General features: G+C 33.2%; 1 protein-coding gene across 2 annotated transcripts; it reads left to right on the top strand.

Annotated features, from left to right (window-relative positions):
• Nucleotides 1–392: 392 nt before the first annotated feature.
• Nucleotides 393–24,001, top strand: LOC130446062 (dentin sialophosphoprotein-like). Of its 2 annotated transcripts, XM_056782080.1 has the most exons (11): nt 393–1,067; nt 2,166–2,267; nt 2,931–3,252; nt 12,747–12,980; nt 13,521–13,666; nt 16,590–16,688; nt 17,089–17,245; nt 18,115–18,341; nt 19,974–20,954; nt 21,974–22,517; nt 23,495–24,001. In XM_056782080.1, the coding sequence occupies exons 1-11, from the start codon at nt 951–953 to the stop codon at nt 23,554–23,556; spliced, it is 2,991 nt and encodes a 996-aa protein (XP_056638058.1). In that variant the 5' UTR covers nt 393–950; the 3' UTR covers nt 23,557–24,001. The 2 variants fall into 2 exon arrangements, with proteins under 2 accessions (XP_056638058.1, XP_056638059.1); XM_056782081.1 differs by lacking the exons at nt 393–1,067; nt 2,166–2,267; nt 2,931–3,252 and adding an exon at nt 10,915–11,405.
• Nucleotides 24,002–24,057: the final 56 nt, after the last annotated feature.

The following is a 24,057-nucleotide window of genomic DNA, read 5'->3' on the forward strand; positions in this document are numbered from 1 at the left end:
AGCTGAGCGAAATCCACTTTAAATAAGAGCTGAAACTTTTATAAATTTAAAACTTGTTAAATCAATCAAATAAATTACAGACTTATCTCGAATATTTCCTGTTTTTTTGGAAAACTCGTATATTTCCTGATTTTTAGAAAATTCGCTCATAGAAAAACGTTGCGGACGCTTATATTTATGTACACTCTATGGTTTTCTATGAAAATAGAATAACCAAATTTGAAATTAGACGATGAGAATCAGATTATCTCATATAATCTCAAGATTAGTTAAAACTCATTGAAATTAGATTCAAAATACCAAATTATGTTGCTAATTGAACTTTTAGATGACATCAACAGAGTAAGAATAAATTAATGTTATAAACGGACTTGAAATGTCATATGTCAAATAGTTGGTATATGGGACAAGTATGTGATCTCAGATAGATCTATGGATACAGAAAAGTATCTTTCAAATTGTCAGGAACGGTATAGATGAAATTGCCAAAAGTGTTAAATAAATGTAAGATATTGTAATTTTTAATAGCTGATCTTCATTATTATTAAGAAGTTATAAAATTTCAGTTTAAATTTATAATGATAGTGTAATTTATTAAACATTTTTTATCAAGTAAATGTAACGAAGCAATAATTTTGACTAAATCCAAAATTTCTTTAAGTCGTCTCTGTATTGTTTTGACAAAATGAGCAGTCGCAGGTTTACTTTTGGAGGATGTAGTTTTCGTTCTATACGAACCTGAAGTCACTGGAAATGTACGAAAAGTGTAATGGCGGACTGCAAAAATGTGGATAATGAACATGAAAAAGCTATTAAAAATGAAGTGAAATTTCCAATTAATATAAATTATTTTCCAAGTGATGTGTAAACAGAATAAACCTACAATGTGTTGTATGTGATAAGTGCCTGTCTTTTCTAAATTTAACATTTTTTTATTTGGGTCTGAAAATATGGCCCCATCTCCAGAAAACGACAATGCACCCAAAGCTCCCGACAAAATTGACAAGAATAAATCGGAAAGAGCTATTACCTCAGATAACAATAAGGATAATGACAAAGACGAAAAGGTATGTCAACTGTTATGTTCTTATTTCTTCTGTTCTTGGATAAAAAGAAAGTGGTATTTGTTCTTATTCATCTAATTTTGTTGGTGAAAACGTATTCTTTTTGGGGATGCGTAATTTTCTTATTAATTTTATTAACAAATTGTAACGAGCTAACCAATATAATTGATTTTTTAGTATGCGTCAATATTCTCAATATTTATTCACTAATTATTTTTTATTTGAATATTTAATTATTTGATCTGCTTTTGTTTTCATTTGACGTGAGATGTGACGTTGCGAAAATTGGGCGTAAGCGTTTTTTTAAGACCTAAAAATAAATTAAAATTTTATTTACCTTGAATTTAAAAAAAATCTTGTGACCAACAAATACTTGATATTGAAATGCTTTCATGTGTTTTTATCATGCTTTATTATACTTATATCAAGTCAATTTTACAACAAATTCGTATCCGAAAATAATGATTGTGATAATATACAATCCACAAATTCTATCACAAATTAAAAAAATTATGGGATGAATCATATTTGATGGTTTTCATGAAACATATTAAAATTCTCAACTTTAAAAATCAGATTTACTGATAGTACTATATTCTCACTTAATTATAATTTATTCTAACAATGTATACTTTATAAGTTAGAACTGATTGTATTAAAATTGTTTGTTGAAAGCTAAACAACGTTCAATTTTTAAAAATGTTTTAATATTATTATGAAACTTTGACTTAGCAACATCTAGAGATACTCGAGAAGTAATTTGGGCATCTTATTATTTATTCATAATGATTATGGATTTTATTAACCATTTCTAGAGTAGTTACCGTAGATCACAGCCCCAGATGTTTTGCATCACTTGTGTCCTTATGACAATTTTTAAAAGCAATAAACCATTTACAAATCATCTGATGGGATTAAGCACTTTCGGGATAGTATTTACTCACCTTTTTTTGATTTCTTAGTTTTTTCACATAAAAAAATACAATAAATGATTCTGAATATGTAGGATACTATGCAGAGGTTTATTTTTTGGATGTTCAAAAATTTTGAAAAAAAAGTAACTTTTTTCATTCCATTATAAATATTTATGTCTTGTTTCAGACGTTATCAAATTTGAACGACGGGGAACTGAAGGCACTCCTGGATGAAGCAATTAATTATAAAAACCCAAAGGATAGAGAGGGCAAAAGTAAACTTTTTAAGGTAGAGTATCTGAAATTGGAATTAAAAAATATACTATTGAAAATTAATTTGAGTAAAAAGTTAATTTGTTCCATTCACACACACAAACACACCTGTTTTCTATATCATAATACATAACAAAAGAACATAAACATAAATAATATGACACCATCGACTGTGTTACTTCACATAAATTTTTTTGTATACTTTTTACGTAAATACAATGAAAAATCGATTTGGAACTACTTTGCTCTAATCGGTGGAAGATCTATCAGGAATTCTTAAAAAGGGCTCGGTTTCCAACACGCCGCATTCTGAATGACTGGTATCTCAATTCAAGCTGATTTTAAATATGTTCCATTAAAAAAAACTTTGATTTAACATTCTGGAACATGTAAGATTGTAAATAATTTTAAAATGTTAAGACTATAATGTCTCAAATTGATATCGGAAATTAATGGAAATTAATATTTCCAAAAAAATAGTCTTCCTTTGTGCAAAGGAGAAAACAATTACTTTCCTGACTAATGCCTTGACAACCATTGAATTACATCGCCTCTAAAAAGCGGAATGTTCATAGCTCTTTTTGTCGATATCAACATCCCTGATGTGGTTAAAATAACTCTTTGTACGATTAACAAACCATTGTGATCCGATGTTTACATTTAGGCGTATTTATTTTAGGATCTTCTTAATCAAGCTGAAGAAACAGAACGGATCGCCAGAGCAACGAGCGCTGGTGGATCCGAAGAAGCCCGTCATTACAATCCTTCTGCTGCGCGCCGCCACCACGGTCGTCACGGCGCAGGCGCCGACGGCAGCGGGGGCGGCGGGCAACACGGAGGCCGGAGACACCACGATCGACACAGAAAACCGACTTCGATATCTGAGAATATGATGCACGGTGGCAGTTTGGATAATCTTGCCAAAGAAGAATTGTTTTTAGAATCCACCCATTGTTTAGTCAATAAGATGAAGAAGGTTAGCGCGAGACAAAGAGAAGGGGGTAAGTTTATATACTCCACTTTTAATTTTTTTCTGATATTTGGTATAATTAATGCAACGTTCTCGTTGGCGCTCGCGCTGACGCTCTCGTTCGCGTTGGAAACTGTTTCAACTTTTCTTTGTCATTTTAATTTACTGGCCTCATAACACCACAACCAATTTAGATATTGTCTGGATGTCTTTTTGGCTCTGGAACGCGAACGTCGAACATAATAATTGGCCGTCTCCCAGCGCGAACTTGAAACGCGATCGCGAGCGTTTGTGTTTATGAATGACACTTCATAATTGAACTTTATTATTACCTGAGGTTACATGGTTTTGTTCACAAACAATCTCAATTAGTGTAAACTGCACTGAAGACGTCTTAAAATAGAGAAAAAAGGCGAAAGTTTTGATTCGAGTTGAATTTATAAACTCCTAAGTTCGTTTCCGCGCTGACGATCTCGTTCGAGCTCGCGTTGGAAACTGTTTATTAAGTTCTGTTTAATTTATCTCGAACGCAAACGGGACCGTCAACTCGGGCTCGAGCGTAAATTGAGCTTTACGTAACGAAACGGTGCGCATGCGCTGAACGATAGGTATTACCAGTGCCTCTTGATAAATAAAACAAATCAGTATAACCGTAGCCTCCTTTCGTACCAGAGTTATGTTATTTTTCTAGTTACTCTGAAAACTGAAATTTTAGAGCGTTTTCAAAAAAAAATTGAGAAACATTTTATACGATTCGCGCCCGTATCACACTTTCACGTCAAAACCCGATAACAAATATAAAAAAAAAAACAGTGATCAGTACCAGAAATTCATAAAAACGGGATCTGTTGCCGACGCGTTCAGGACGAAGTAATCTGATTTGATCTATAAAAACTGTTGAAGATTTTGTATAAGAAGGCGCCAGATTTTGCTTTGTGCGATTATTATTTGTTTTCTAAGGTTAAATCTACAATTATGGGAACAAGGTTGAAAGAAAAAAACAACCCTCGTATATAAACCCAATTTATGTGGAAACATTTTGTTATAAATAAACATGGGTGTATGAAATTTGAGACTGCTTATCAAATTTGTATTTAATTTTAGCCAGTGATAAAAATGATTTCGATTCAAATACCACCAGAGGGAAACTTCTTTAAATTTATTGCTACGAGGGCTGCAACTTAAGTAGATTGTGGTTTTAGATCAATAACATTTTATAAGCTATTGAACCTGGCTGAACTTATTTACGAAATATTTTGTTTTATTTGGACCAGCCAATTTTGTTGGGGCCACACGTCACAGCAAATACATCGCCTTGCAAAACAGTAGCATGTGTCCCAATTGAGAAAAATTCGCTTTTTATTAGTTTCTCGTGAATCCTATTGCAATATATGTGTCTTCCTTATTACCAAATTTTGTTATTTTTTATATATTTTTTTAATCACAACTTGATGAATGTCGAAACCTTGTAGTGATCTTTTAATTTTCACTTTCGTTTTATAAATGAATCACCCTGTATTTGTGAAAAGAAAACGATTTGAAATGATATGGAAGAAATGCCTCGATTTCAGTATAATTATCGATAAAGTTTGCTTTTTATTTAACAAGCAAAAATAAATTATTTATATTTAATACTTTCTGAGTTTAATTTGTTATGGTTGGCAACATCGAAATTTTAACATGCTTTTCGATATTGACCTTGAATACCTTTTGTTTTATGTGAAAATTTCCCGTTAAAAATTAAGCAAAAACGTAAAATCATAAATTTTTTTTGTTACAAGACTAAATAAACTAAAATATCAAGCATTGGATACGTCGCCTTTTAGGCATACGTATTTATTTTAAATTTTGCATTAATAACACTAGGCAATTACAAAAATTATTTACAATGTGATTCGTAATTCTTATATAGGGTGAGCTGGAAAGTTTTGCGAATTTAAAAAAATAGTAATAATAAAAAAACTATAATTCACATACAATTTTTTATTTTATTTGAAATATACATCTGGGAAATTCATCGTCCAGGTGTGTAACATCGCGCTGCGAAAATTCCTGGAATCTAAATCTCAAATTTGTAAAAACTCGCCGGCACATTGAGCGGGGAATAGCTGCTATTTATTCTCGGATTTTGGTCTGATTAAGCTTGGCTGGGTTATTGGAGTAGATTCTACTTTTCAGGTATCCCTACATAAAAAAAATCCGATGGTGTTACGTCCGGACTACTAGGCGGCCATACAATAACCTCTCGGCGAGATATATAATTTGTAATTACTATTTTCAAATTTTCAAGGTATTCTATCTATGCCTCCTGTCTTTCTCCATTTTTATATTTTATAAGTATTTTAAAAATGATTCTAGTACAAGGTCTGGTTATTAAATAACGAGACTGGTTACGAGAAAAGATTTTTTTATAAAATATTTTATACATTCGAATGCTCCCCTTCAATATAGTCCCCTCCCCTGGCCACCGCCCGTTTCCATGCGTTTTTTCCATTGATTGAAGCAGTGCTGGAAGTCTTCTTTGGTGATGAACTTTAATAGTTCTGTTGTTTTTAGCTTTACCGTTTCCATCGACTCAAATCAGGTCCCTTTTAAAGCAGATTTTTTGTTCGAAAAATAAAAAAACTCACACGGTGCCAAATCTGGTGAATACAGCGGCTGCTTCATAGATTATGGGCAGGTGTGTTGTCGTTTTTTACGAACTCGTTTTCGCAATGTCGCCAACACTGATAAATAGTAAGTCTTGTTGTAAGTCTGGAACCCATTCAGTCATGAATATACCGTTAATGTCGAAAAAAGAACGATCAAAATTGGTTTGAATTTTGATTTGCTCTTTCGGCCTTTAGTAAAGCGCTTACACCGCTCAAAAACATGCGTACTAGATAGAGAATTGCCCCCATAGGCTCTTGTTACAATTTATAGCGCTCAAAGTCGGAGTATTTTTCGTTATAAAAGAGAAAAAATAACGCTATTGCACAAATACTATAATAGTGACGGCAACGTGTTTTGGGACGTACATATTTTGATATCTAACGCCCGTCTAGGGCGCCCTCTAGGCGCTCAGTCTCGTTATTTAATAGCCAGACCTCGTATTTTACAACAGTTGTAAAAACAAAATAATTCAAATTTGGTATGATCAAGTAGCGATTTTTCCAAATACGGAATAATGTCGTTTTCAACAACAAACGTAAATAGAGAATGAAGACACGATGCAATAACCTCAATAGCAACAAGACCGTCGAACTCTCGCGATGCAAGATTATAAAAAAATTATCCCCCGATTTTTTTTCTGACGACATTGGACAAAAAATGAAATAGCTCGAAGATATTTTAAAAACTCGTCAAAATTTTAAAACAATAATAAATAAATGTAAGAATTTTAGAAAAAAAAACGAAAATAGTTAGTTACGAGGGTTGTCTAGAAAGAAACACACCTTTGGTATCCTGTATATGGTAAATCACCCCAACGTCCGAAGAATGAAAATAAAATTATTTAGAACATATTAAGTAATTAATCACTTTAGTTGAAAAAATCTAAAATGTAATTAAAACAGCTGAGATCGACAATTTTCAAAAATCTAATGTACATTTCACGTTCCGGGACTTGATTTGGGAGTATATGACGTAGAAGAAATGCTCTGACATGAAAAAAATTACCAATTAGAAGTGCACGAAGCCGAAGTATGACTAGGTGCATTTTCCTGATAGAAAAGCACTTTCTTTTTCTTCAATTTCCCCATTTAACCTTATCCAGCAATATTGCGTGATACTCTCTCGTTGTTAGTCTCGAAATCACATTAGTGACCGGACTTCTAACCGAACACTGCCATCTAAGACGTCACCTTCACACCATGGGCATCACGGACGATCCGGAGTGCCGCTGGTGCATGGAGGAGGCCGAAACTGTACACCACGTTATCTGGGAATGTCCTGCACTCACATGGGCGCGCTTTAAATACCTAACGACATCAAAGGATTCAAGCCAAAGCGCCTGATCGGCTTTTCAAAGGACATCGGACTTTGGTGACGTCAAGTGGGGCACGACGAGTCTATCTGAAGGCTTCACGGCCGCCCACACCTACGAACTAAGAACTAACTATGAACTCTCTTGTTGTTAGGCGCGAAATCACATTAGTGACCCGACTTCTAACCAGACACTGCAATCTAAGATGTCTCCTTCACACTATGGGCATCACGGACGATCCGGAGTGCCGCTGATGCATGGAGGAGCACGAAACTGCACACCGCGTTATCTGGAAGAGCCCTGCACTAAATCGAGCGAGAATTAAACACCTAACGACATGAATGGGCTAAAGCCAAAGCGCCTGATCGGCTTTTCAAAGGACATCGGACTTTGGTGACGTCAAGTGGGCACGACGAGTCTATCTGAAGGCTTCACGGCCGCTCACACCTACGAACTAAGAACTATGAACTCTCTTGTTGTTAGGCGCGAAATCACATTAGTGACCCGACTTCTAACCAGACACTGCAATCTAAGATGTCCCCTTCACACTATGGGCATCACGGACGATCCGGAGTGCCGCTGATGCATGGAGGTGCACGAAACTGCACACCGCGTTATCTGGGAGAGCCCTGCACTAAATCGAGCGCGAATTAAACACCTAACGACATGAATGGGTTCAAGCCAAAGCGCCTGATCGGCTTTTCAAAGGACATCGGACTTTGGTGACGTCAAGTGGGGCACGACGAGTCTATCTGAAGGCTTCACGGCCGCCCACACCTACGAACTAAGAACTATGAACTCTCTTGTTGTTAGGCGCGAAATCACATTAGTGACCCGACTACTAACCAGACACTGCAATCTAAGATGTCTCCTTCACACTATGGGCATCACGGACGATCCGGAGTGCCGCTGATGCATGGAGGTGCACGAAACTGCACACCGCGTTATCTGGGAGAGCCCTGCACTAAATCGAGTGCGAATTAAACACCTAACGACATCAAAGGATTCAAGCCAAAGCGCCTGATCGGATTCTCAAAGGACATCGGACTTTGGTGACGTCAAGTGAGGCACGACGAGTCTATCTGAAGGCTTCACGGCCGCCCACACCTACGAACTAAGAACTAACTATGAACTCTCTTGTTGTTAGGCGCGAAAACACATTAGTGACCCGACTTCTAACCAGACACTGCAATCTAAGATGTCTCCTTCACACTATGGGCATCACGGAGGATCCGGAGTGCCGCTGGTGCATAGAGGAGCCCGAAACTGCACACGTGTTATCTGGGAGAGCCCTGCACTAAATCGAGTGCGAATTAAACACCTAACGACATCAAAGGATTCAAGCCAAAGCGCCTGATCGGCTTTTCAAAGGACATCGAACTTTGGTGACGTCAAGTGGGGCACGACGAGTCTATCTGAAGGCTTCACGGCCGACCACACCTACGAACTAAGAACTAACTATGAACTCTCTTGTTGTTAGGCGCGAAATCACATTAGTGACCCGACTTCTAACCAGACACTGCAATCTAAGATGTCCCCTTCACACTATGGGCATCACGGAGGATCCGGAGTGCCGCTGGTGCATAGAGGAGCTCGAAACTGCACACCGTGTTATCTGGGAGAGCCCTGCACTAAATCGAGCGTGAATTAAACAGCTAATGACATCAAAGGGTTCAAACCAAAGAGCCTGATCGGCTTCTCAAAGGACATCGAATTTTTGGTGACGTCAAGTGAGGAACGACGAACTATGAACTCTCCTGTTGTTTTCCGAAAAACCACCGCCTTCATTTTTCTAGTTCCTTTGCAATCAATTGTCTTGACTGGTGCAAATGCGTTCTTTTGATATGACGATAGCCTCCTCTATCTTTCTAACCTCAATTTAATATCATTTAGTGAACCTAATGCTCGTGGTCAGTCAAGTTGAATCGACAAGGTTTTAATACATTCACCCGCGATTAAATGAGGGTGCAGAGCTTATAAACTCTGGCATCTTGAGTTCGAGGTCGGAAATTTCTCAGACGACTCTCGTATATAGTAAAATAGAATCGGTTTCAATTTCAATAGATCGGATTTATCAATATACTGAGTAAACTTCGTAATAAATAGATTTGCCGAGCTAAACATTTGTACGCTATGTGTTATTGATATTTATTATCTAAGCGAAATGAATCATATTGTTGATGGTAATGATCAAATTACAGTCGAGTTAAATTGATGATAAAGTTTGGATTCAAGATATTTCTATTTATTTTAATATCGAATGCATTTTATACCGTTTTAACGTATTCACTCGAGGCATAAATTCAACATCTACTTTAGGAAGTATCAAACTCCCATAAAATTTTTACAGTGCGTAATGATTCAATCATATTTGTTTCTGAAAGTTGAAAAACTAAAACAACCGCCCTCCGAGCACTTCGTATAATGGAAAACTGGACGTGGATATCATCTCCGAATTTTTTTTGTAAAATTCGCATAAATAGTCTAAAAATCTCCTGGATAACTAATGCATGGGAAACTTGACCGCGAACATCGTCACCACGGGGAGTTTCTTACAAAATTTGCGTAAATAAATCGAAAAAGATTTTCGGGTCCTTCTTTTCGATTTTGCTATCGACGAAATTAAATTTATGTGATCTGATTCTCGGTTCGTGAAAATATGACGTTCTTGTCCGGGTTCCGGTGAACGGGGTACTTGGAAGACTCGTTTTAGAGTGCATTTTGAAATTTGAAATAAATATTCGTTTCAATAAACTCGAAAGCTTCTGGGAATCTGATTTGAATCACTAGCTGGTGTGTAAACTCAAAGATATACATAAAAATGGAAATTGATTTGGAATAACTGAATTTTTGAAAAAAAATTTTGCATAAATTCATGATTCAAAGTAGATATATGTAATTTCAAATGATTTTAGGAAGGTCTCGTTTTAGTAATGTAGTTATTATTCCATCAATATGTATCTACACACGAAATTTTAAAATCCTAACATCAAAATTGACGAATTTTCATCCCCCTCCTGAATTTTTACTCTTAAGCATAAACACGAAATCGAAAGATCATAAGTTCAAAATACACGGACTTTCATCCCCTGTTCGTAAAATTGACGGACTTTCATACTAACTACTAACCCCCTTTGAGGGATGTATTTCAAAAAATGACGAAAACGTAGCTAGTATTTCCCAATTTTTAGCCTAAACACAAAATTGAAATATTTTAACTTTAAAATTGACAGATTTCTATAAAACTTTCATCCCCCTATTGGGAATTTTGAATAAACCAGTAAAGTCTATTTCTATATTTTTATTTAAAACACCCTGTATCTCAAAGCAGATAATTATCTACTTCAAGTATTTTGGTTTTAATCTTTTAAGATTTTCCGTGTGAAGTATTTACACTTTTTAATGTCCTACCCTGTATATATGATATCACTTTTTCGATTTAATTTAGATTCTAATCTTTCTTTGTATATTGGTAATTTCATGTTCTATTTCCGATTATTTATAAGGTAAATGCTATTATCAAATAGAGAAGTAGCCAGACATAATGACCTTAATAATTTTTTAATAGCCTGTTGATATTTTGAAAAAAAAAAAAAGTTTTGTCATTTACTTTCTATAGCACTCGTATATTTTAACCGCTTAAACCATATCGCTTAGTACGCCCATGGATTCGTAATTGCATGTGTTCTAGATAATTGAATAAAAATTAACATGATATACGAATATATTAGTATATTTATGAACGTTCAATTTAATAATTGCGATAATTTATATTAGAATTAATTCCACACATTATTTATTATAGTTAATAAAATAATTTTATCTCTATACCTTCATTTAATTTCAAATAACGAAGTAAATACGGCAACGTCGATTAATTCAAGCAGTTTTTTTGTATGCGCGATACTCTTATCGACATAACCTCAAAATCCTTTTTATGTCCCGTCAATAGATTTAGATATTGTAGAAGGTTCGAGTTGTTGTGTCGTTATTTAGTAGTTTAAGACTTGTGTTTTTAAATTATTCACAATGTTTTTACAAAGGTGAAAAACCGCTACAGATGTAGATTCAAATTGAAAAGTGATCGCGATTTAGCGAAAATTTGGGAGGTTTACATCGGGGAAAAGTTGAACGTCACGACGAACATCTTTACTTGTTGAAACCGATTGTCCAAGTTGATATGGAAACTTTGAAATCTTTAAGCGGAAATTCATTTAGTTGTAAGTCGATATTTATCTAGAGAAAAATTAATTTGGTGAATATTAACTTCTAGTTGACTACCATAATCGATTTTTATGCTAGTGTCATCACTTAGTAGGTTGTATTTTATTTTAGCAACAAATTATGCAACTGTATTCGATTTTTATGATAGATTTAATGATAAGTGTATGAATTCGCTTTGCCATTTTTTATGTATAACCACGTTATCATGTTTATGAGAATTCATTTGAAATTATTTTATTTTCATGATGGAAAAAGTATTTAGTCGTTTTTTCTCACTTGTACTGATGATACTGTATATCATTCCTATATTATTTAAAATATCCCAAATAGCTAGGTATTTAATAACTGTGAAGTTTAAGGTTAAGATATTGTGGTATCTAAATAAATATTCTAATATAATGATTATTAACATATGTTTTAAGAAGGACTATACATAAAGTAGTGTTAGAACAATGTTTTCTACTACTCATAATTCATTACAATCAATTGTGAGTAATCAATTTGTCTTAATAATATCGTTTCATCAATAATTTCAAGCTATCAGAAGAAGATGGCATAGAGAGCATATTTCAAGAAGTTTAAGAAAGTTTATATTGAGGATAATAGAAATAGGTAGTAATAGTGAAAGGGAGTTGTTTGGGTAACTCTTTTTTTACCAGTTTCCTGCTTGATTTCAAAACGGAAATCTTTTTACTATGGTCACAAAATAGAATTATGTTCAAATTTGCTGCAAAAAACTGAAAAAACTTTTTCGTATTTTACTATATCTTTATTATCTACAGTTCCAATCCAATTTTACAACGACAATATATGAAAAAAATTCATATTTTTGATATATTGAGAATATAACTTGAGTAAACTTGACAAAAAAATCCTGTGGAAAAAGGGACATTATATATAAAGTAAAAATAAATATTCATTTGAGAAGCATTGTAAATGTCAAGTAATTTCCAATAAGAAATAGAATATTGTTGTTTCAGTTTTGATAAATTGTATTGTAGGGTCACAAAATCTGCGTATCGATATTCCAAAAAGAATCCTGATTCAAATGACTCTAGTTTATATGGAATGAATTGATATTTTTCTTGGGCTGGTCCATGAATTGGTATTGCACTGGTGGTTAAGTTCTAACATAATCCTTTTACAATACCAGAGGTTACATTCTTCAGAATTATGCTCATGAACCACACATAGCTTTTACAGAAGAGATGAGCATTTGGGCATTAATGGGTCAAATTGTTGAAATATCTTAAGTATTTAGTACTCATTATGTTTCCTATATTCTTTGTTAGAATTAATAGTAATAATAATATTTAATATTCATATTTTATTTTCAGGGAGTTTGCCTTGTGACGTAAACGCTAGCGTGATCACTCCCAGTAATCTCCCATTTATTAAGGAGGCTAAAAAAAGTCAGGCTGCTGTGAAAGATAAAGAATATACTGCTATAGATATTGAGTCTTCCGAATCACAAAGACTTCTGGATCATGATGTTTTAGCACAGAATTATCAAGAATCACAAGAAATTACCATTGTTCCTAGGTATACCTCGAAAGCTACATTACAGATATGTAAGTAATAGTTGATGACATAATAAGATGTAATTTTTTCTATTATTCATAAAAGTAGATAATTTCAACAATTTTAAATTTGATGGCGATCGTTCTAATGGCCATGTTATCTTCAGAGCTATGGATGATTCTGTTATTAGTTCAGGTTTATTATCACAACCAATAACAGTTCAAGAACATTGCCTTTTTTTCTTAGGCTCTAAATAATCAATTGCTTATTTGTTAGTACACTTTTTCATATATATTTTTAGTCGAAGGATGCTTCGAAGACTGTTTAATTTCCACTTTTAATACCAATGTAAACCTTGTCTTTGGGGTTACTATATTACCATATAAATAGATTTTAATACTTTGTCACGTGTTTCGATAACCAAGTTATCATCTTCAGATGCTCAGTTTACCTTCAGTCTCTGAAGATGATAACTTGGTTATGGAAACGCTCTTCAGACAGTGTAATTGTGTTAACAGTGTGTTCAGTATGAATATTATCAATGGTTTTAGAAATTCCAACTTAGTGTATATGTTTTTTTTTAATTTCAGCCGCAACGCCAGTCGATGAAGCTATCGCCTTGGATTTGGATAACGTTGCCGAAAAGAAAATTCAAGAGTCTAATAATCTGGAAAACAAGTTTATGAATAGCAAATACAGTGTATTTATACCAACGTATAGAAGTACAGATGATAGGGTAAGTTATTATAGCATATTGTTAACGAACACTAAACTGTGAAGCATATCTTAATATAATTTAAAGTTTGGCGAATGCGCCTATATGTCTTATAAATAAAATTGTATTGTTTTTGTAAGCTATTCACATCATGTTGTGACTGTTTTCATGGAAATAATTTCTTTAAAGGAATTTTTATTTGTTTATATCTAGAAAACGAATTATCTAGATATGTTAGATATAAGTAAAAGATAGTTTAGCGGCCAAAGTTTGTGAATAATCTGAGGTCATAGCGATCACATCGGGGTAGTGAAAAGTAGACCAAACAATCTATTTAAATGAATTATATAAATGTTTGTGGCTAGTTTAGTGAATAGTAAAGTGATAGTGGATAGTGAAGAGTTTAGTGTTTGTGTATAAATACACCCCATTGTTAAAAAAATTCTTCAAATAGATGAGAATAATATTTCAATATTTATTACTTGCTGATGATGCTGATTCACTTCAAAGCATATTAAATTGTCTTTTTCAACAGTCCTTTTATTTTGTTTGATCTAATGAATAATTAAAAAAATATATATGTGGGACGATTTATATGAATTATGAGGTCAAATTTACTCAATTTTATTATTCTGTTCTGGGAAATCAAAATCCAAACATCTTTTTTGTATAGATTATATTAATAAAAAATTAATATAATTGTCATTAACTTGAAAATTATTCTTTAATTATGAAAAAAATTTAAATATGTAACAATTACAGACTGTAGTTTTATTATTACTAGATTTTTATCTATACATGTTTTTGTGTATCAGGCAAACTATAGGGTGAGCAAAAACTTTTGACTGGTAATGTAACTGAAAGGATCTCGCCTATCTTTTTGATAGCTTATTTACTAACACAGGTTTAATAAAAAGAAGAGTTTAGATTCAGCTAGAAAAATAAACAAACTCCGTTTTGTTAATGCCAAACATACGGAAGGGACAATAAACTTATTGAATCGAAGATCTAACCAATTTGATTCCATCACATCTAACATTGAAACTCCAATATCCTTAATAATTATTTTTTACAGAGTTTCGGAATAAATCATCAATTTTATTGAATATTTAAAAAAAAAACGAGCAGGAAAAACACAAATATCGTTGGAACTTAATTATTATTAATGATAAACATTTATGTAACGTCACTGTTAGAGAGGAAAGGTCAGTCAATGTATTTATTATACATTGTACGTAAGGATTAATACATCGTGTGTGTCGCAGAGTAATTATTTCATTCACTTTTAATTTTCGAACTATAATGGCGAATTTTATCATCTAAATATAATTTTTTGGTGTCGTGAGTGATTTGTGTGTGGTGCGGTTTTTCAAAGTGGTTGTATTTAATGATTGTCGACAAGGATCATAGCGGCGATTACCCATTTTGGATAATAAAACCTTATTCCTTTCCAGTTTGGAATTACAACAATTTAGTTGTTGAAAAAAATAACCGAAAGGTACAACATCATTTCAAACTCTAACGTTTTTCGTATTTATTTACACCCTTTCTATTCATGAGAAGAATTAATAAACACATAATCACAATTACTATACACTACACTTAATTAACTTGTAATAATTCATTTATTATTATCATTTGAATAATTTCTGCCATTACTTTTATTAATTTGATGTTTTCACAACGACTATGTATTTAAAACTAGACTCACTGTGTTTACACAAATCATTTATATACCTAAATAAAATTCTACAAAGTTTTAGAACAAAAAGAAATAAATATATGGACTTTCCTAGAAATTATTTATAAGAAATACTTTGTTTCTGTAAGCCGGTGCTTGGACGTGCATTTAAAGCTATCAGGAAATGAAGCTACAGTTAAGTAAATGAAGAAAAAAAGAATTTGAAAAACAGAAAAAAGAAGCATAAGAATCCACAGATACTGTACTTACAAAGACATGAGAAAGACTATGTACGGTCATCGATAAAGGTGACACTTGTTTCTGTAAGCCGGTGCTTGGACGTGCATTTAAAGCTGTCAGAAAATGAAGCTACCTTTAAGGAAATGGAGAAAAAACAGAATTTGAAATACAGAAGAAAGAAGCATAAGAATTCCCAGATACTGTTCTTACAGAGGCGTAAGAAAGACTATGTACAGCCATCAATAAAGGTGACACTTGTTTCTGTTAGCTAGTGCTCGGAAGTGCATTCAAAGCTATCAGAAAATGAAGCTATCGTTAAGGAAAAGAAAAAAACAGAAGAAAGAAGGATAAGAATTCATAGATACTGTGCTTTACAGCCATTGATAAAGGTGTATTCATACGGTACAAGGACTGTCAGGATTAGAAAAGTTGAGAAAAGCACAACCAACAGAGAAAATTTTTATTGATTGAGTGCCATTTAATATTCGGGCCCTGTTGCTTATTTCTGTTTGAAACAAACTATAAAGTTGTGTTTTTTAAACTTGTAGTTTTTCTTCATTTTAATAATTTTAAAATTCATTTTCTTATTGCCAAATTGTACTTGAAGTACAACTGAGTTAGTAAATTTGAAAAAATGCTTGTACTAGTTAATTTACATTTTGTATTTAATAGACATAATTAAATTTCACAGATATTTTGCATGATTTTTTAATTGGGTACTATTTTGAACCTCAGAGGCTACTAACTTTGAGATTTTGTTATGGTGCTTACAAAATGTTACATTAAGTATACATTGATTCTAAAAATTGAAAAATATCTAATGTAATATTTCGGCTCACTCATATTCGCATCACTATAAATAGCTGACTTATTTCGATAACTCTTTATCCTTTTAAAATTTTAAACATTTATTGAAGGGTACTAGTTTTCAAAAGTTTTTACTACTTTTTCTTTCGAGAGAAAACTATTTTCTGTTATCCACTTCCTTGCTATAGTTAACTCAAATCCATATTTCTTTTTCAGAAAGTTGATGAAAATGGAAACGCTCTTCACCAAAATACAAAAGCTAAGAAAAAGAAGATTCAAACCGACAAAAACGTTGTCGTTCTCACTGCAGAAAGTGTAAGTATGTATTTATATCTGGTGACCCAACCAAAAATTTCATTGCCAAAGATGATTTCGAGTATTATTCAAATTCCGAAAGAGTGAATATTATTTGACACTAAATACTCACCCTGTATATATAAAACTCACAGAGTGTGACGAATATATTTTTATATATTGGTCCTACTATAATCTCGAATTTTGTACTGATGTTCCCAGAAAGTGGAAAATAATTTCCACCCTAGCTATGCAATATTGAATTAAATCTCATCCTAAGAACTTAAAACCGATCAACTCTTTTATCGATTTGTCGTTTTAGCTGGTAAACGTTTAAAAACAATTGTGTTATAATGTTTCTATGCTTATTTTCATTATGGAATGTATCCTATTGGTATTGATATTTGTATCATTTTTGTAGGTTGAAGGTCATCGTGGTGATATAATTGATGATGTAGATAAACTAATTCAATTCATAGGGGGCGAGAAAAATGAATCTTCAACTAAAACTGCAAAATCCAATGTCCACAAATCAAAACAGCTCCATAAACAGCATGCTTCTGAAGACTCTGGTCGCAGTAAGTATTATTTTACACATAGTATTAGTTTGTACTTTCCTGTACCTTCTACTCACTAATTTTTGGCCCCATGACACCATTACAGCCGTTCCTTAACCACGTAACCATTTAAGTAGTTGATTTTGTAAACAGAATTAGTTAGATCAACATGCATTTATGATATGTAATTTTTGTTACGAAGATCCATCTTCTAAAATAGTCTTGAATATCCTGCTGTTTATGTACACTGTGAAAGTGGGGCTAATAATAACATATAGGGCAGAGGTCTAGAACTGGTCCAAACACTCCAAGGAAAATCAATTCTCGGAGTTAGAAAGACTGTCCTACATATCTGGAACTGGACTAGAAGAACAAACCCAAAGGCTACACTTGAAGTGATTCTAAACCTTCCACCTCTCCATGTATTATCAGAAAATGTGACTGTAAAAACCTCACTCGGTATAATCAAAGTCACCAGGGAGTCGCTGAAAGCTCCTTCATAAGGTGATCAAATCTGGGACATGTTTCATGATAAAATGATACTTCAGCATTCTAGATCATGGTAGAGTACAAAATAGAAGATGAAGATCTTTGACAGATAGTTATCCTGAACTTCCTGAAATTAGGATTATAGATCAGCTGTGAACACTGAACATTTCCATTTCCACATCAAGGAAAATAGATCTTCTGGGTCACAATGTATGTGATACAAATCTACAGCTGAAAGTTTTTCGGGATTTATTCCTTCTATCATCGCTACTTAGTATTGTGGGTTCCCCCACTATAATCATACTGTGGTACAAACAATGCTGAATTTGAATTATTTTAATACTAGTCATACTCTGATTTTTTTTAATGGCCATATTGATTAAAATAATTTTTTTTCTCAGGTGGAAATAATAGTAACAGTAAAAAACAAAGGGCGCATTCTTCTAAGGGCAAAGAACCCAGATCTGAAATTAAGAAGAGTAATTCTTTGGGCGAAATATCCACAGCAAAATTAGATGATTTCACGTTTTTTACTACAGAAGAAGGTGAAGAAAATAAAGTAGTTTTAAGAGGAAATAAAAACCAAACTGATAGGCCGAAGGAGAGGCGATCTTGGGGTAATGTAGAGGTATGATATGAAAAATTAAATATACCTCAAACAATAATTTTCAAGTTTTCCTTCATAAATACTCCCCTTGATGATTTTTTTATCCCTCTTCAATTAGCCTTTGATGTCCGATTAACCTTTTAAAATATATAGTGAGTAGATGAATATTTTCTCATTCTTCTTTATATATTTATGTCTCCAGCTTCCTCCTGAGACGCTGAGCTCCAGTTCTCATATCATCTTTTCATTATATAGACTGACAGGCCGGAGCAACTGGCGCAAGTAACTGGGAGTAAATAATATCGATGGGCAGAGACCAAATGGTTCCTATCCAACCTCATTTACGTCCTCTTGACTCCTCTAACCAAATTATGAATTTCTAGTTATTCTGTAATATCCTGATTTATCATTCTATCTTTGATGTTTACTCCCCAATTGGTTTGAGCAATTAATAGTTGCGATTACCTTTTTCTTCCCGAAAATAAAAATGTGTCAGAATTCGACACCAGAGGACTTATATGTTGAGTTCATCTATTTCCATCTCAAATCCTTTCTGTTTCCAGACAATCAATATGGATCCCTTCTTGGAACTCCAGTAATACGACCCTGTCGATATTTGTTTCCAAACGATTATCAACTCATCACTAGGGCTGGGCAATTATCAAAAATTATAATCGATTATTTTCGATTAATCGATCAATCGAAAATCGATTTATCGAAATTAATCGATCAATCCAGAATAATCGATAAATCGGAAATAATCGATTAATTAAAAATAACCAATTTTCGATTATTCGAAAATCGGAGATAAAGCTTTAAAAGAACGATTGTGGTTTGATTCCTACAAAAAACAAGATAAATAGCGAGTATACCAGTAGGAACATACAGAAGACATGGTTTGATTCCCAATAAAAACAAACCAAATAATGAACCTACAGAAGATATTTGGAAGTAAGATTCTGATATTGAATTATGTTGAAATAATTATTCAGAAAATAAATTTTTTAATCGTTAAATTGATTATTATATTATTTATTTTAACGATTGGATGAAAAATAGTGTGTATGCCATAGCCGCGAAACTTTTTAACGACTTCAAGATTATCTTGCCTCGGCTGCAAGCGGTCTCGGCTATATTTTCCGATTAATCGATATTTCTCGATTATTTATTTTTAAAAATATATATGGATTAATCGATTATTTTGCTCACCCCTACTCATCACATGGTAGTGTCTTACTTTACTACTGAACAGCATGTACCCTTTCTGAACTACCACTCCCTTTTGAAATCTTGAAACCATTATCTTCACGGAACTGTTGCTTCTTTTTCATACTTTATGAGACTTTTGTCACTGCTGTTCTTCCTAAAACGGTCACATTTTTTGCTCTGATTATTGAAATACATTCGAGGAACTTCATGGTGAGCAACCAAAATGCTAAATGACCTCTTAATTGATTTCAACTGACAACACTGTTCAACAGATCTTATCAATACTGCAGTCATTTATTTCTCTATCTTCATTGAGTGTTATCTAGGTTTGAGTTCTCTTTTGAACTATGTTTACTATTAACTATTAGATACATTATGCTGTACCTTGGTTATTGTTCCAAGTAAAATTTGTGGAACATTCTAATTCTTATTAAATTGTTTCAGCCTCCATTTCAGACGCTATCGAGTAACGCTTCTACTGAAAACTTAGAAACTGCTGAAAATTGGGTAGTCTCTAAAACCAAGAAGAAAAGCAAGAAACGCCGCAATAGTATCAGCAGTAGCAGCAGTCGACGCCTACCGTCAACGTCCGATTCTAACGCTAAACAGCATTTAAATCGTGTCCCATCTCCAAGTTGTCATGGAAAATCAACATTTTCAGTACCTCACAGCGAAAAATCTGATTCTTCAGATGCAGATTCAGTACATTCGTTACCAATAGATAGTGTTAACGTTCCAACATCGTACGCCGATATAGCTAAGAACGCGGAAAAAGTTAAAGATAAGAAAAATTCACCTGAAAAAATCGAAAAAGTGCCAAATAAGGAGAAATCTCCGAAATTAGATATCGAATTTACGTGTAAAAGAGAAAAGGCACATTTAAATAACACAGTTGGTATTAAAAATCCTCTCAACCATGTTAAATCATCACCCGATTTCCACGGAGCAAAGAATTATCCCACAATAACAGTCGATTCCCAAAAAAGTGTTCAATTACCCGATTTAAGCGATACGAGAAGTTTCCCCGCGATGCACGTTGAAGTGACAAATATAAAGAGTCCACCAATAAGCGATTCGCACTTATCGAATTGTCCCGCATTTCCGCCCGACGTCAACGACACGAAATCATTTCCTGCTATGCCAACAGATAGTGCAGTAAAGGGAAGAATTTTTTCTACGGGATCAGACTTTAATAATACAAAAGCTTGTCCGTCTATTATCAGTAGTAATACTAATAATAGTAATAATAGGTCATTAAGTATAGACAAAACGAACGTTAAGAATATATCGATGAGTGGTAAAGTGAGAAATGTGTCTCCTGGTACAAAGGTTCTATCAACTAAACCAAACTGTAATAGCAGTATTAACATTAGAGACGCTGATTCTCAGAATGGAGTATATAATGATATTCAAAACGATTTATCGGTAAGTTGTAAATTACCTTTATTTCTAATATATCCAAGAACTGGTAGAAGAGACCGAAATCATTTTTTTAAATGAAATAAAATTTCAAATCTATACATTGTAATGTACACCACCATGTGGTGCTATTGACGCTCTAAATCAGGATTTTGAAAAGAACTTATTAGATATCAAGGGCTTCACTTTGTGACAGTCAATAAATATGATTGTTTAGAATATCTTAAAGGTCATAAAAAATGGGGTTTGTAGAACACAACCAAAAATACAATTGAAAGTTATTTAGGCTATCCTAAAAAAACAAAGTTGATATCTAATACGTAATAGATCTCTGGACTGATTTCATATGTTACTGATAATTTTTTTTTTAATTTATTAGCAAAATCAAAATACATATTGCTTTAAAGGCTAATGTGTTGGAGTAAGAGTTTTCAGCTTCTCAAATGAAAACTTTCTATCAAGTCTGATGGCCATTTCTCTTTGAAACTTCTGTTAATAAGTGGCGTAATTCATTTATATGATTCTCAAGTTTGTTGTGGTGTTTGTTCCTGTTTTCTCAATTACGCTCTTAATGTAAAGTATTTTTAGATCTTCCCGTGTCTTTTTGTTCCATTTGTACCATGCTCGGAATTTTTGATCAAATCTTTGTGAATTTGGATATATTCGGTTTGCTTGCACAGCCCCACAACTTTATTCCATTCGCCATACATTGTTGCTAACTTGTGAGTCAATATCTGTAATTGTTTTTTTTTTTAATAAAAACATATTTTCAAAAATAGCTTTTTGTTCTGTATCTTCCTGTGTACCAACAAGATCATTTTGAAAATTTTGGTCTTCATGTTAAAAAATAACCTAGCTACGTTGACAGTTAATATTTTATTTCTATAATTAAGTCGATAAAGTTCCTTCAGTTTATTACCATTATGGAAAATCAGACTCAACATAAATAAATTTAATATTTTGATATAGTAATTTTTGAGCTAGTCATGTTATATATTTAAGAGTTGATGGATGTTTGATTTCAGATACTTCATTCAAATGAAAAAGAATCTATCCAGTATAATGCCCAGAGACTGCCTCCGAATATCCCAGATGTCCAAACTATCGAAAAAATTCATTTTATGCAATGCCGTTCACAACCGCCACCATCACTACCGCAAAATAAACCAAATCGACATTTATCATCTTCACCGCTAGTGAACGCCAACACACCAAACTATCTTCACGCCTCCAATCAATTAGAATCTAATCAGGTATCCATGGACTCCGTGAAATCACCATCTGGCAACAAAAAATTAGACTGTGATATGGGTGATCGAACGATGATCGGTGAAAGCAATAGTAGAAGTAGAGAAAACCAAGAAGAAGAAGAAGAGGGACTACCTCCAGTAGTGATATTAAGCGGTATTGGAAATAAGGAAGTTACGGGTCTTGTTTTCGGTTTCGACGTAAATGAACAATTGTTAAATGATGACATTTGCGATAATTTCATAGCAAGGTTCGTACCACCGGAAGGATATACACATACATCGCATAATCATGATAAGATTGTCAACTTCATCGGATCAAGTAAGTCTTCTTCATTAACATGATACTAACTTTTTTCTTGATCTCCAATTTCTTGCACCTCTGATATTTTTTCTTATAAGCAAATTGTTCTTGCTTGAGGAGCTTGCAGCTATCATCCGGCAGTAACTCAGCTACCTGAGTTTTACAGGATGGCAACTTGGGTGTCCACTCCAACTGCTCCATTTAAACAGGTGTGAAATTCAACCAGCAATTAGAAACAATACCTTTCATGAAGGAAAACGAGGAATATCATTTTGAAAAAGTTGAGTTCTACTATCTAAGCGTGCTGGTAACAAATATGGATGATCAGTCGAAAGAGCTAGAAAATCGAATAGAAAAGAGTAGTAGAATAATGGGGTTGTTGAATAATATTATTAGAGGTAAAGCAATCTCCAAAGCAACAAAGATTGTACGATACAATTATCAGATCGACTGTACTGTATGGATGTGAGTCCTTGGTGCTAACCAATAAGAGTGTAGGAGAGAAAAGTATTCCGAAAAATATTTGACGGTTTGAGAATGAAAAATGATCCATGGAGAAGAAGAACAAATGCTGAGCTGAAAGAAATGAGAGGGAATTAAAAAAAGAAGAAGAGACAGGATTTGAGAAGAGTGGGAATAATAACTGAATGAAAATAAAGAACAGAAGACAGAAACGGATAAAGAGTAAAGATACAGTAAAGAATAAGTCCGTGGTGTTTGAAATTCGAAGGTTTTTTTTATAGAAAACAATAAAATCGTACATTTTTAAATTATTTTTCACTTTTCGGTACATTATTTTGATAGGAGAATTTAATAAAAATATTAAAATATACGTATTTGAATGCTTTCAGCTTCCATTAAGCATAAAAACCACATATTTTTAAAAATATGGTCGAGTCAGTCTTCTAAATACATAAGTAAATTTTTTTAAGGCAAAATATCGAAATTCAAAGAAAAATTTTATATTGATCAATATTTTTTGTAAATTTTTTCAGCGTGGGATGCTTTTGCCAACCAGTCCAATGGTAAAGTGCTGTGGTACAAGGAGGAATCTTAATCGTGGGGAAAGTGATTGTGTGCTATTTGTTTAACAATCATTGAGGTACTAGTCAAATAATCATTACATTAAAAAGAACTAAAAACGAATTTCCAAATCTAATGAATGAAATATGTAAATGTTTAGTGAAATTATGGACACGGTCGTGACGAGAACTCAAATATGAAAAAAAAGACTGGACTTTAACAGCAAATGTATAAAAAATAATGTCATCGGGAGCAAAAATATTGTGTCGTAGTAGGAAATCTCGAATTTTCCACATTAGAAAGAACTCAACAGTTTCAGCAATATTACGAAACAGTTAACAGGGGTGGTTCCGGGATGTCATTTTAGGGTATTTAAAAAAATTATCAGAAACGTATATTTGATATAATATAAATGACGTATAACTATAGATATTAACTTTTATACAATTTTGTGAATAAAAGAAAATTTCTACTTCTAATGTTTTTTTTTTCGTTCTGACAAAATTTTTAGATTATCGTTTAGTACCACTATCCA

Source organism: Diorhabda sublineata, chromosome 6, assembly GCF_026230105.1.
Source record: "Diorhabda sublineata isolate icDioSubl1.1 chromosome 6, icDioSubl1.1, whole genome shotgun sequence".
Lineage (NCBI taxonomy): Eukaryota > Metazoa > Arthropoda > Insecta > Coleoptera > Chrysomelidae > Diorhabda > Diorhabda sublineata.